General features: G+C 47.0%; 1 protein-coding gene across 1 annotated transcript; it reads right to left on the bottom strand.

The window, feature by feature from the left end:
* Positions 1-6,353: 6,353 nt before the first annotated feature.
* On the bottom strand, positions 6,354-9,866 carry LOC133068406 (cytochrome P450 1A1). The gene is made up of 6 exons (XM_061159644.1): positions 9,028-9,866; positions 8,342-8,468; positions 8,164-8,253; positions 7,948-8,071; positions 7,716-7,802; positions 6,354-7,552 (listed from the first exon to the last, which is right to left on the bottom strand). Exons 1-6 carry the CDS (start codon positions 9,862-9,864, stop codon positions 7,267-7,269), a joined length of 1,551 nt encoding a protein of 516 aa, XP_061015627.1. The 5' UTR covers positions 9,865-9,866; the 3' UTR covers positions 6,354-7,266.
* Between the last annotated feature and the right edge of the window lie 2,543 nt (positions 9,867-12,409).

Raw genomic sequence — 12,409 nt, 5'->3', positions numbered from 1 at the left:
GTCGTATCAGATGGTCCAGTTCAATGATTGATTGCATCCAGTGGAGGTCCTTCTTAATTAGCAAATTGATCTTAATCAGCAAAACCTAGGTAACGATGAAAATCTGAATATAATGTAGGTATGTCCTGAGGCCTAACTTTGTCTCTTCTTGACCAAAAAGGAGGATGGATAAGGAGCTGCTTCTGACAGCTGGAACTGATGAGATGCTCCCAGCTGGACCACACAGTATTATTACTGTTCTGGCTGTATTACCAGGCTGTTCTGATGCTCCTGGGCCATTTTGTTCTCCCTTTCTCTCGTTCTTTCCTCACAGAACACCAGTCCCATACAGGTTATTCTGAGAACATATAAAATGAATCCTTCATAGACACAGAACTAGAATGACTTCGGGAAGGAAAGAATAGGGAGTCATTGCTTAATGAGTATAGAGTTTCAAGGTTCTGATACTATGGATATGGATGATACTGATGACTGCCTAACATTATGAATGAATTTAAACACTCCAACTGGTTAAGATGGTTGATTTGAGTGTAAGAGACATGAAGGTGTGGCCATAAATGCATTCAGTTCAGTTTAGTTCAGTCACTCAGTCGTGTCTGACTCTTTGCAACCCCATGGGCTGCAGCACACCAGGCTTGCCTGTCCTTCACTATCTCCTGGAGCTTGCTCAAACTCGTGTCCATGGAGTTGATGATTCCATCCAACCATCTCACCCTCTGTCCTACCCTTCTCCTCCTGTCTTCAATCTTTCTCAGCATCAGGGTCTTTTCCAATGAGTCAGTTCTTCCCATCAGGTGACCAAAGTATTGGAGCTTCAACTTTAGCATCAGTCCTTCCAACAAATATTCAGGACTTATTTCCTTTAGGATTGACTGGTTTGATCTTCTTGCTGTCCAAGGGACTCTAAAGAGCCTTCTTTAATGTCACAGTTCAAAAGCATCAATTCTTTGTTGCTCAGCTTTCTTTATGGTCCATCTCTTACATCCATACATGACTACTGGAAAAACCATAGTTTTGACTAGACAGAACTTTGTCAGTAAAATAATATGCTTTTCAATATGCTGTCCAGGTTTGTCATAGCTTTACTTCCAAGGAGCAAGCATCTTTTAATTGCATGACTGCAGTCACCATCTGCATTTTGGAGCCCAAGAACAGTCTGTCGCTGTTTCCATTGTTTCCCCATCTATTTGCCATGAAGTGATGGGACTGGATGCCATGATATTCATTTTTTGAATGTTGAGTTTTAAGCCAGTTTTTCACTCTCCTCTTTCACTTTCATCAAGAAGCTCTTTAGTTCCTCCATAAATACATTATGGGTCAGTAACTCAGTGATACTCACTTCTGCTGCCTTCCAGATCACTGAACTTAGCCAGGATCAAATTCACAATAAATTGCCTTCTACTCTCTGAAAAAAGTCAAGATGGTAAATTTTACCATCTTGTATATTTTACCAACATTTTTATTGGAAAAAAACAAAGCTACTTTATAATTTTGTCTAAGCACAAATAAAAGCAAGGTCGCAATGCTACCCACCAAATACCCTATTGTCCCCACTTTCTGACAACATCCAGTCTAGAGCTAACCCTCCCCTAAATCACTCCACAAAGCCCAAATCACTTAAGTTCTTTCCTAACATTCTTTTATCGAGATCCTCCAGTTCCCCATGATGTGTTTTCTTTCTCACTGTGATGAATAAGAAACCCAGTTTGCTTAACTAGGGGTGTTCTTGGTGGCCTTTGACTGAAGGGCATTGACTACATATATAAATTATATTTCTGTTTGGTAGAAACCAACACAATACTGTAAAGCAATTATCCTTCATTAAAAAATAAATTTAAAAAATGTTAAAAATTCTATTTCTAAAAAGCAATGAACAATACTAATTATTTATATTATTTCTTTCATTTTTATAAAACAAGCACTCTTGAACCACACCCAGGTTAAGAAATAGAACTTTAGTGAAGGACAGGGAAGCCTGGCATGCTACCGTCCAAGGAGGTCTCAAAGAGTCAGACATGACTTAGCGAATGAACAACAAAAAAAAGCCTTCTATATTATCCTATTTCAATTATAACTCATTCCCTCCCTGCAAAAGTAACCATTTTCCAAACTGTTATAGTAATTACTTCCTCATTCTTACAAGACTTACAGCCAAGTGTGTATTTCCTAGATACCATAGTTTAGCATTGTTCATTTCTAAAAATCCAATTGTGTTGGGACTTCCCTGGTGGTCCAGTGGTTAAGACTCTGTGCTCACGATGCAGGAGGCATAGATTCGAGCCCTCATTAGGGAACTAGATCCCACATGCTGCACCTAAGACCTAATGCAGCCAAAAAAAATTGATATATCTTTTAAGTCGACAAGTTTTCCTTCCATCTGCTTCTTTTCCTTACTCTTTTTCAGTTGAAGACCCCAGGGCTTTTGGCCTGTGGATTTTTCCAAAGTCTGAATTTTTTTGGTTATTCCCTGATATTTCCATTCAGTGTGTTTCTTCATCTCCTACATTAATTGCAAATTGGCAGCTGGATGCAGAGAGTTGACCAGACTCTGGTTCAATCTCATGGGAAAGACCTTGGGCAGTACTGGCTTCTTTTACCAGGAGCCACATATCTGGTTTTCTCTCCTTTTATGATGCTGGTGTTTGTTGGAAGCAGTGGTCGATGCAAAATAGTGACATTCCAATTCCATTGTTTCTTTTTTTTTTAGAATTTTATTTTATATTGGAGCATAGCTAATTAACAATGTTGTGGCAATTCAATTCTATTAATTCTTTTTCAATTATTAATTGGAATACTTTCATTAAGAGATGTTTCTTCTTGGGGTGAAAGGTGGAAGGGAGATTTAAGAGGGAGGGGACATATGTATACCTATGGCTGATTTATGTTGATATATGGCAGAAATCAACAAAATATTGTAAGGCAATTATCCTCCAACTAAAAATAAATAAATTTTTAAAAAGAGATGCTTGTTCTTATGTACTATTTGGTTATCTGCAAGTACAGTCCATATAGGAAAGATAGGATGAATGCTTGATTCTGCTTTTGTTTTTCATTTTTTAAGGTAATGAATTGGTTTTTTTGAAGACAAAAACTAGTCTAAATAGATATGTGTATATGTGTGTGTATATATATCCTTGTAGACTCATGGATTCAAAGATATTTGATAGGTTTTCATCCACGGAATTTTACTGTTGACAGTCAAGTTATCCAATCTTTGACCTGTTGGAGGCTCTTCTGTTGGACTCCTGCATGGCTTGATCAACTTGATAATATTTGTGGCTTCTTTGCTATCTAATATGAACAACTGTTTCAGGTCATCTTTTACATTTTCTGCCCTGGTTCTGTAACCAGCATTTCTCCAAGAAGCCTTGGATGGTAATTTAGGCATTCAGGATGCTCACTGTTGAGCTGGTCATTGTTTCTAACATTTAGAAATATATATACATAAGATATATTATATAATATGAAGTGAAGTGAAATAAAAGTCGCTCAGTCGTGTCTGACTCTTTGTGACCCCATGGACTACACAATCCATGGAATTCTCTAAGCCAGAATACTGGAGTGGTAGCCTTTCCCTTCTCCAGGAGATCTTCCCAACCCAGGGATCGAACCCAGGTCTCCCACATTGCAGGCGGTTTCTTTACTAGCTGAGCCAAAAGGGAAGCCCAAGAATACTGGAGTGGGTAGCCTATCCCTTCTCCAGGGGATCTTTCCAACCCAGGAATCAAACTGGGGTCTCCTGCATTGCAGGCAGATTCTTTAGCAACTGAGCTATGATGTATAATATAATAATATATAATATGTATTACATATATACAATGTATTTTTAAAATTTAACCTTTTGTGTGTTACATGTGTACCTCCTTAACCCACAACACTCTATAGTCTCAAAATAAAAAATACTAATATTACCATTACCAATATGATTAGTGAGAACAGTTTCATAAATTGTTGTGCGTATGCTGTCTCCATTCCACTCCTTCTTTAGAATAAAGATTGGTATAGATCTTCTTTTTTTCACTGTTTCAGCTATTTTTAACTGCACAATTTGGTGGATTTTAGTATATTCACAAATTTATCCAACCATCATCACTATCTAATTTCAGAATATTTCCACCAAACCTAAAAAAAATCTTGTGCCTTTCACTCTCCCCGTCCCCTATCCCCTGGCAACCACTAATCTATTCAAAACTTTCTCTGCATTTGCATGTTTTAGACATTTCATATAAATGAAAAGATGCAATAGGTAGCCTGCTATCTCTGGCTTCTTCACTTAGCATCATGATTTGAAGGCTCATTTGTTATATCATATAAGCTTTTTATTTTATTGATTTTTTAAATTGATTTTTGGCTGTGCTGGGTCTTCACTACTGCACACTTTCTGCACATATCGCTGCTGGACTTCCTCTAGGTGTGACAAGTGGGAGCTACTCTCTGGTTGTGGTGCATGGGCCTCCTGCTGTGGCAGCTTCTCTCGTTGCGGAGCACAGGCTCTAGGGCGTGCAAGTTTCAGCAGCTGTGGCGCAGGGACTCAGTAGTTGCAGCTTGTGGGCTCTAGAACACAGGCTCAGTAGTTGTGGCTCAGGGAATTAGTTGCCCAATGCATGTGGAATCTTCCCCAGCCAGGGATCAAACCTGCGTCCCCTGCATTGGCAGGTGGATTCTTAACCACTGGGCCACAGGGAAGTTCTACAAGTTGTTGTTGTTTTGTTTTTTTTTTTAAGTAAAAAATAAATCAATATAAGAATGATCGGATGCCGAATTCCTCATCCTCCTATCTAAACAGCATTGCTCCAGTTGACTTCAGCTCCTTCCTTGAAGTAGCCTGAAGCTTTTGATGAGTGGGAGTACTTTCCTGAGAAAAAGCACAGTGCATGAATGGCAACCCTTGGTCACTGCACAGTGCTTCAGGAAGAAGGCTGGGCTGGGGTCACAGCACAAGATGCATCTCCTCTCAGAGTCCCTTAGCCAGAATAGCTCCTGATTATGTAGGTCCAGGGGCTTCCCTGGTAGTTCAGCTCGTAAAGAATCCACCTGCAATGCAGGAGACCCTGGTTTGATTTCTGGGATTGGAAGATCCCCTGGAGAAGAGATAGGCTACCCACTCCAGTATTCATGGGCTTCCCTGGTGGTTCAGATAGTAAAGAAGCCTGCAATGTGGGAGACCTGGGTTTGATTCCTGGGTTGGGAAGATCCCGTGGAGGATGGCATGGCAATCCACTCCAGTATTCTTGCCTGGAGAATCCCCATGGACAGGGAAGCCTGGTGTGCTGCAGTCCATGGGGTCGCAAAGAATCAGACTTGACTGAGTGACTAAGCACAGCATGGCATGTAGGTCCAGCCTCTGTCCCTACTTGCTACCACTACTCTACCATCCCAGATGGAGAAGGATGATTTTAGTGTTGAAATCTGGGCCAAAGTCAGCTTATGGGACCTGATGATCAAACACCTTGTTCTCCATCTGTGACCAGTGTGGGATCTAATATTAGTGCAGGACCTGAGCCCGGTATGGCTAGTGAAGAGCAAGCAGACCATGACTTCTGAGCTGAGAACCAGCAACCCCCCCCAATACAGTGACCATAGTCTACTTCTTGGACTTGAGATCTACTGCTGTGACACCCAAGTAAGTCTGCCTCCCATCTTTCAAAGACTTCCCTGTGCATATATCCCCAAGACCTGGTCACCTCTCCCAGCACCCACTCCCCTGCCCACCCAGCCTGCTCTGGCTCCATGCTTCACCCTCCTGTTGTGTATCTGGCTGTTATAGACCTGGTCACAACGAACTGGGGTCTTATCAGCTGGCTCTAGTGGTAAAGAACCCACCTGCCAATGCAGGAAACACAAGAGATGTGGGTTCAGTCCCTGGATTGGAAAGATCCTCTGGAGGAGGGCACGGCAACCCACTCCAGTTTTCTTGCTTACAGAATCCCATGGACAGAGGAGCCTGGCAGGCTATAGTCCACAGGGTCACAAAGAGTCAGACACAACTGAATCGACTTAGCATGCATGCACGGACAATGAATTGGGTGATGTGTTAATGAATTAGTTCCCCCAACCATGTTAGGAGGCTCTAGAAACCATTTTTCATTCACTTTATCGCCCCCAATGCCTGCTTCAGAGAATGTGCTTCACCAATGTGTGATCAGTTAGAGAAGGAGGAAGGCAGTGAAGTGACAGAGTCTTGTGCCCAAACCAGACTGCGAGCTGTCTGAGCAGTGGCTTCTGAGAGCTCCTGAGGGCACCGCCTCCTCCTCCCCGCTGCGTCGTCCCACAGCAAAACCCAACACAAGACTAGGCTCAGACTGGGCACGTAGACGCCTTCATTCAAGATTTTAAAAATCTCCACCAATAAGGACTTCTGAATAATATCTTTATTTAGCTCAGGTAGATAGATATTTCCTATACATTTCTGGATACCTGGGTTAGAATTTTCATCATGGCTCCCAATAAGCTGCTCTTAAGCTCTCGTATATGGCAAATACAAACATGCAACTACAATACAGGCGAAAATGAAAAGGTCCTTGTATACAAACATTTTTAAAAGACTTTTTAACACAGGGTATATTGAAAGGAGATGCAGTAGAAGATAATGCGATTACCACCCCCGCCCTCCTGATCCAGTCCTGGTGCCTGGATTTGGGCCCTCCCTCTGCTCTCTGCTCCTGTTAGACACAAGTCCTCAGCCCTCCCTGGACAGGAACAGGGGCCTCGCAAGGCCAGGCGGCAGCCCAACCCCTGCCTGCAGAGAGGAAGGTCGTCTTCCAGGCACAGTGTCCCAGACCCTAGTGGTCAGATTGCTCAGTCTTGTTTAAGCAGGGAGACCACCTCTGTGTCAGTATTCTGGACTGCCTCTCCCCTTCAGTCTTGACGGCTCCCAATTGTCAAAGAGATTGGTGAGGCCCTGGTGTGACTTGCTCTGAATGTTTCTCAAGCCAGTCAGCCTTCATGAAAAGCCAACCAGCTGGTGGGCTGGGCCCAGGGGCTTCCCAAAAGCTCTTTGGAGGTTTCCAGAGGCCAGAGGAACCTCTAGCCCTTCCAGCACAACTTCAGAAGGGCTCCATCAGCTCCTGTGTGGCCCCTGATGTGTCTGCTATCTGTGGTCAGTATGCAGAAGGACAAGTCCAGGGTGGGGGGCAGGTATGATCCCTCAGGCTTGCCCATAGCTCAGACAGCAAAAAATCAGCCTGACAAAGTCTGTGGGTTTTAGGCTCCCCTGGGTTAGGCCCCTGGCCTGGATGCCCAGACAGGGGCAGAGCTGTCTGTCCCCTAAGGGCGCACATGCACCTGAAAGTGCTCACAGCGGGCGTACTTCATGGTCAGCCCATACAGGGGGGTCATGTCCACCTTCACACCCGGGGTCACACGGAATTCCACCTGATGCAGCAGGATGGCCAAGAAGAGAAAGACCTCCAAGCGGGCAATGGTCTCACCGATGCACTTCCGCTTGCCCAAGCCAAAAATAATCACCTTCTCACTCAGTACTTTGTTGATGGTGCCATCAGCAGTGAGAAACCGTTCTGGCCGGAACTCAGATGGATCCTCCCATAGCTTCCTGTAAATCAGAGAGAAGCAGCTGAAGAGGCAGCCTGGGGACTCAGAACCATCAAGCGAGTTGAGCCCCAGCTGAAAAGAATAGGGTTCAGGCAAGTGGCCCAGAGACAGCAAAGTGTGAAGCTCAGCAGCGGGGGAGCTTTCCCTGCCCCCTCTCAACTTACTGATCATGGTTGATCTGCCACTGGTTCACAAAGACACAGCGCCCCTTGGGGATGTAAAAGCCATTCAGACTGGTGTCTCTTGTGGTACTGAGGAGGGAGGAAGCTCAGTCAGGCTCAGGGCCACAAGGAGATCTCCCTGCCTCCCATACCCTGTCCCTCCCACCACCCTGATCAGGTACATGAACTGAAGTAAGGCCCAGCATCAGACAGCTGCAGATCCATGGGGCCTCACCTGTGGGGGATGGTGAAGGGGATGAAGGAGGAGTGTCGGAAGGTCTCCAGGATGAAGGCCTCCAAATAGGGCAGCTGGGGTCTGTCAGAGAGCCGGGGCCGCCGCGCCCTACCAATCACTGTGTCTGCAGGGCACAGAGGACCAGACAGGTCAGGGGCCGCTCAGACCTTGGCTGGGCCTCCTGCCGTGAGCACTCCAAGGGAAGCCACCACCTACCCAGCTCCTCCTGAATCTTTTTTTGCACCCTGGGGCTTGTCACCAGGTACAGGAGGCTCCAGGAGATGGCAGTTGTGACAGTGTCAAACCCTGGCCAGCGGAGAACAGAGGGAGCAGTTAGGGGCTTGGTGGGTCAGGGCAGCTGGCCATAGGAATGGTATAATGGGGAATTTCATACCGGCTCCAAAGAGGTCTATGACGACATTAATGATCTTCTCATCCGACAGCTGGATATTGGCATTCTCGTCCAGCCTCTTGTCCTGGCAGTGCTCAATCAGGCTGTCTGTGATGTCCCGGATGTGACCCTGGGTAGGGAAGGCCCACAGGTAAGGAAGATCCCAAACCCAGAACTGCCTCTCTATCCAGACTTGGTCCCTTCCCATCCCTAGCATCTTCGTCCAAGAGGTGACCACACCCACCCTCCCACCATCCCCCCCCCACCAGCTTCTCTTGTCTCTCCAAGGCTTTCTCCTGACCCAGAATATTTGCAGCCCCAACTCAAGGGACATTTGACACAGAGTCTAGTAACATTATCATCTGCACATGCCCTTTACACCTTTTTCTCCCATGAGGCCAGAAGACCAACTCTTTAACTCTTCTTGGTTCCTACCACAACCAGCTTAGGGTCCTGCATGGACTGGCTCTACAGTAGATACTGCTGTCTGATGGAAAGTTAGAAGGGCTGGTCAATAAAAAGTTCTATTTTCCTGCCAAGGATGGCATCCCCTCCACTACTGGCTTCAAAATCCCAGGCTGAAGACCTGTGAGAGCCTGCCAAACTCCACTCTGCTCCAGCTATCTCTGACTCCTGACCCCTGACTCTACCCACTCCCTACCACCCACCTGCCCCTCCCTAGTCTATACCTTCTCAAACGTTTTATAGTGTTCCGTGACTATCTTCTGTACAAAGACGTGGAACCTCCGATTCAGGTCCTTGAAGAGGTCCAGGGCAGTGTTGGGCAGGTAACGGAGAACAGGGATGAAGTCGGCTGGGTTCCCGGAGGCAGTTATCTCCCCGAACTCATTATTCAGGTCGATGAGGCTAAGAAACTCTTTGTCGTCGTGGTCATAGCGCCGGCCAAAGCATATGGCACAGATGACATTGGCCACTGACACCACTACATACTTGAAGGGGTCAAAGCACCCAGGCCCTGCCATCAGCTCCTGGAACTTGCCCAGGAGGGCCTCAGCCTCCTTGCTCACGTGCTCTTCCAGGTAGCAGGAGGATGAGGAAGACGGGTCTGAGGCGATGGAGAAACTCTTCAGAGCATTTTGGGCCAGGCGTCGCCGGGCAGCCCACACCGGCCCAGAGTCTGGGTTGAAGGTCATGCTCTGGCCATCAGAAATCAAGGTGAAGCTGTAGAGGTCGGGCCGGCCCTTGAAATCATCGCCCTGCCGCACCAGGGCCTGCCGGATGGTGTCCAGGCCACTGAGCACCAGCACGGGTGTGCAGCCAATGCGGATCTGCAGCACGTCCCCATAGCGCTGGCTCAGCTGTGACAGAACCAAGTGTGGGTTCTTCCCCAAGGTCAGCACATGCCCGAGCAGGGGCCAGCCCCAGGGCTCCGGTGGACTCTTCAGGCCTTGAGGGACCCGAGGTCGCCAGGCCCTGACCACCCAGAATACCAGGCAGAAGACGGCAGAGGCCAGGAGAAGTTCTGTGGCCGAGATAGGGATGGGGAGTCCAAACACAGAAAACATGATCCACGTAGATTCCAAGGTGGCTGCTGAGAGGTGAGATGGGAGGAAAAGGTCAAAAGATCTGACGGGGAGATGGAAGGAGCCAGTGTCCTAAAATGTCAGCACACCGGTCAAGAAAAGGGAAAACCTTATCCAGAACTGTTCACTGGGCATGAAATGGGAGAGGAGATAGGAGAAGCTGTTTGTTGATCTGCCAACTCCATACCAAGAATTTCAGTCATTCTTCATTCAGTCCTGGCCACAGCCTTTGTGGTAGGTGGCACTGAGGCTTAGAGAAAGTACATAACTTGCCCAAGATCACACAGCCAGCAATGATAGAATCCAAATCCCAATCCAAATTTGTCTAATTCCAGACTACCTTAACTGCCGTACCAATCTCAATGTCAGTCTGTGATTTCCATAGAAAACCTATACTATTATTTATTTCATATTTTTCTAAAATCAACTTTAAATCCACCCACTTAGCACCGTTTCACACAATAACATCTGTGTGAAAATACAGGTTTGTTTTTTCCCCTAACGTATATTAAACTAAGCACATAATCGATATGTATCACCCAATTCCCCTTGAGTATTACCCACCCAATTTGGGGTGGGGTACCAAAGAACTAAGGATTCCCTCTTGTTCAGCATCATTTCACATTTGGGGAAACTGACCTCTAGAGGAGGCACTGACTTGGCTAAAGACACCCAGCTCTCAGACAGAGCCAGGACTCAGACCTCTTAGGGAAAGTTCCCTGGGAAGATTCATGGCCCAGTCTTCCCTGTTCCTATGTTCCTGTCATAGGTACCTTTCTTTGAAGAGTGGTCAGATCAACTGATGACAAGGCATCTTCTCAGTACCCTCAGTTCTCTACTCTTCAAACCCAGGATCTAGGGAATCTGGCCAGACAGGGGGACACAGCGGGGAGGGGAAAGGGGACTGCCCCTCTTCCTTACTGTCTAAGCCACAGTGCCCTTAGCCCCAGCTCTCTGAGCTCTGCTGACTCACAGTTTAAAAGCTGCTGGAGGCCAACTAGATTGAGGCTCCCGGTCACAAAATTCCAGGCCAAGGTTTTCACTGGGCTCAATTCTCAATGAATGAATAGTCTGGACCTCCCCCATTTGCCAGTCACTCTAGAGCTGTGAATAAATGGAAGGATCCTACCAGGCAAAGGCTGTAAGAAAACTCTGGACTGGAATATGGAAAATTAGGAATGGAGCTGAATTTAACAGACACTGACACAATACTTTCTCTCTCCAGGTTCAGACTAGAAAGGGTGTGCAAATTCATGGACTCCTCTCTTCGAGGCATGGGGCTATGACAGGGGCATCTTACTGATGCCCTGAACCGGAGGTCAGGACACAAGGGTTCCAGGCTTTATGACATGGCCTTGGATTGGTCAGTTCATTTTACCCTTCTGGGCTTCAGTCACATCACCTGAGAGAAGGGATGGGACATGATCTCTGATTCAGGGTGCCCAGCTGATCTCACATAAGAGAAAACTCAGATCTTTCCTATGAGGTTAAGCATAGTCTGACTAGTGAAGTTTCCCTACAGAAGAGCCACCCAAAATGGGGAGGTTGTATGGTTCCTATCTGAACTACTATAGCTGTCTGTCTAGGGAGGCTTCCTAAAGGAGCTGAACCCCAAAGCACACTTGAGTCCAGATTCCTTGGGTGAACTGGGGACACTGCTAGGCCTTGGCATGCCATGGGGTCCCCTTCTGCACAGTGGGTGCTCCAAAGACCCCTAGCCTTAATAAGATGGTAGGAGGCCAAGAGAGGTGTGATTGCTGAGTCTTCAGGGTCAAGTTTTCTGCAGAGGGCAGTCTCTCACACTGATCGGCCCCCAGCAGAGGCCAGAGAAGATAGTGGAATGGGGAAGGCCCCTGGACAATGCCCAGAACTCCCTCTCAGATCAGCCTCCCTTGTCCAGCCAACACCTCTCAGCACTAACAAGCTATGCCTTGGGAGGGTGGCTCCAGCCAGGAGTAGCTTTTGGATAAGGCAGGGTACAGCTGGTAAGAACCCAACTTGCCCCCTCATCCACCCTGACCACGGAGAAGCCTCCTCCTCACAGTGCCTGAAGAAGTCCTGTACTGGCTCCCAGTCTCTCACACCCGTGTCCTATTCCAACCTTCCAGGTGACCTCCATGGGGAAGCCCCCAGGCATTCCGGGAGTCAGTAGGGGATGAGCTGGAGCCTAGGTCCTGGAATGCTGAGAAGGGAGCAGTTCTGGTACTAGCCATGGAAACTTGGGCAAGTCCAGCCCTTCCCCTGGCTTCAGTTTCCCCACTTAGTGAGGGAAGCTGGACTGCCTCCTTACTAAGGACACTCATAGCCTCCCTTTTTTTTTTTTTTTTTTTTGAGGTGCTAGACCAAGAAGACATGGAGGCAATAGAATTTTCCTTTTGGGGGAGGGAAGCAACAATCCAGAAACCCCCAGCACTCACCTGCAGCTGTGAGAGGGTGCAGAGCTGGGCTGGGAAGAATGGTCTCTGGAGCCAGGGACCCCAAAGAAGACCAAGGAAGGGTCCAAGGAATTGTCACCTTCAGAGTGAGG

This window comes from Dama dama, chromosome 13 (assembly GCF_033118175.1).
Source record: "Dama dama isolate Ldn47 chromosome 13, ASM3311817v1, whole genome shotgun sequence".
In the NCBI taxonomy this organism is placed as follows: Eukaryota; Metazoa; Chordata; class Mammalia; order Artiodactyla; family Cervidae; genus Dama; species Dama dama.
This window is presented reverse-complemented; position numbering and strand designations above follow the sequence as displayed.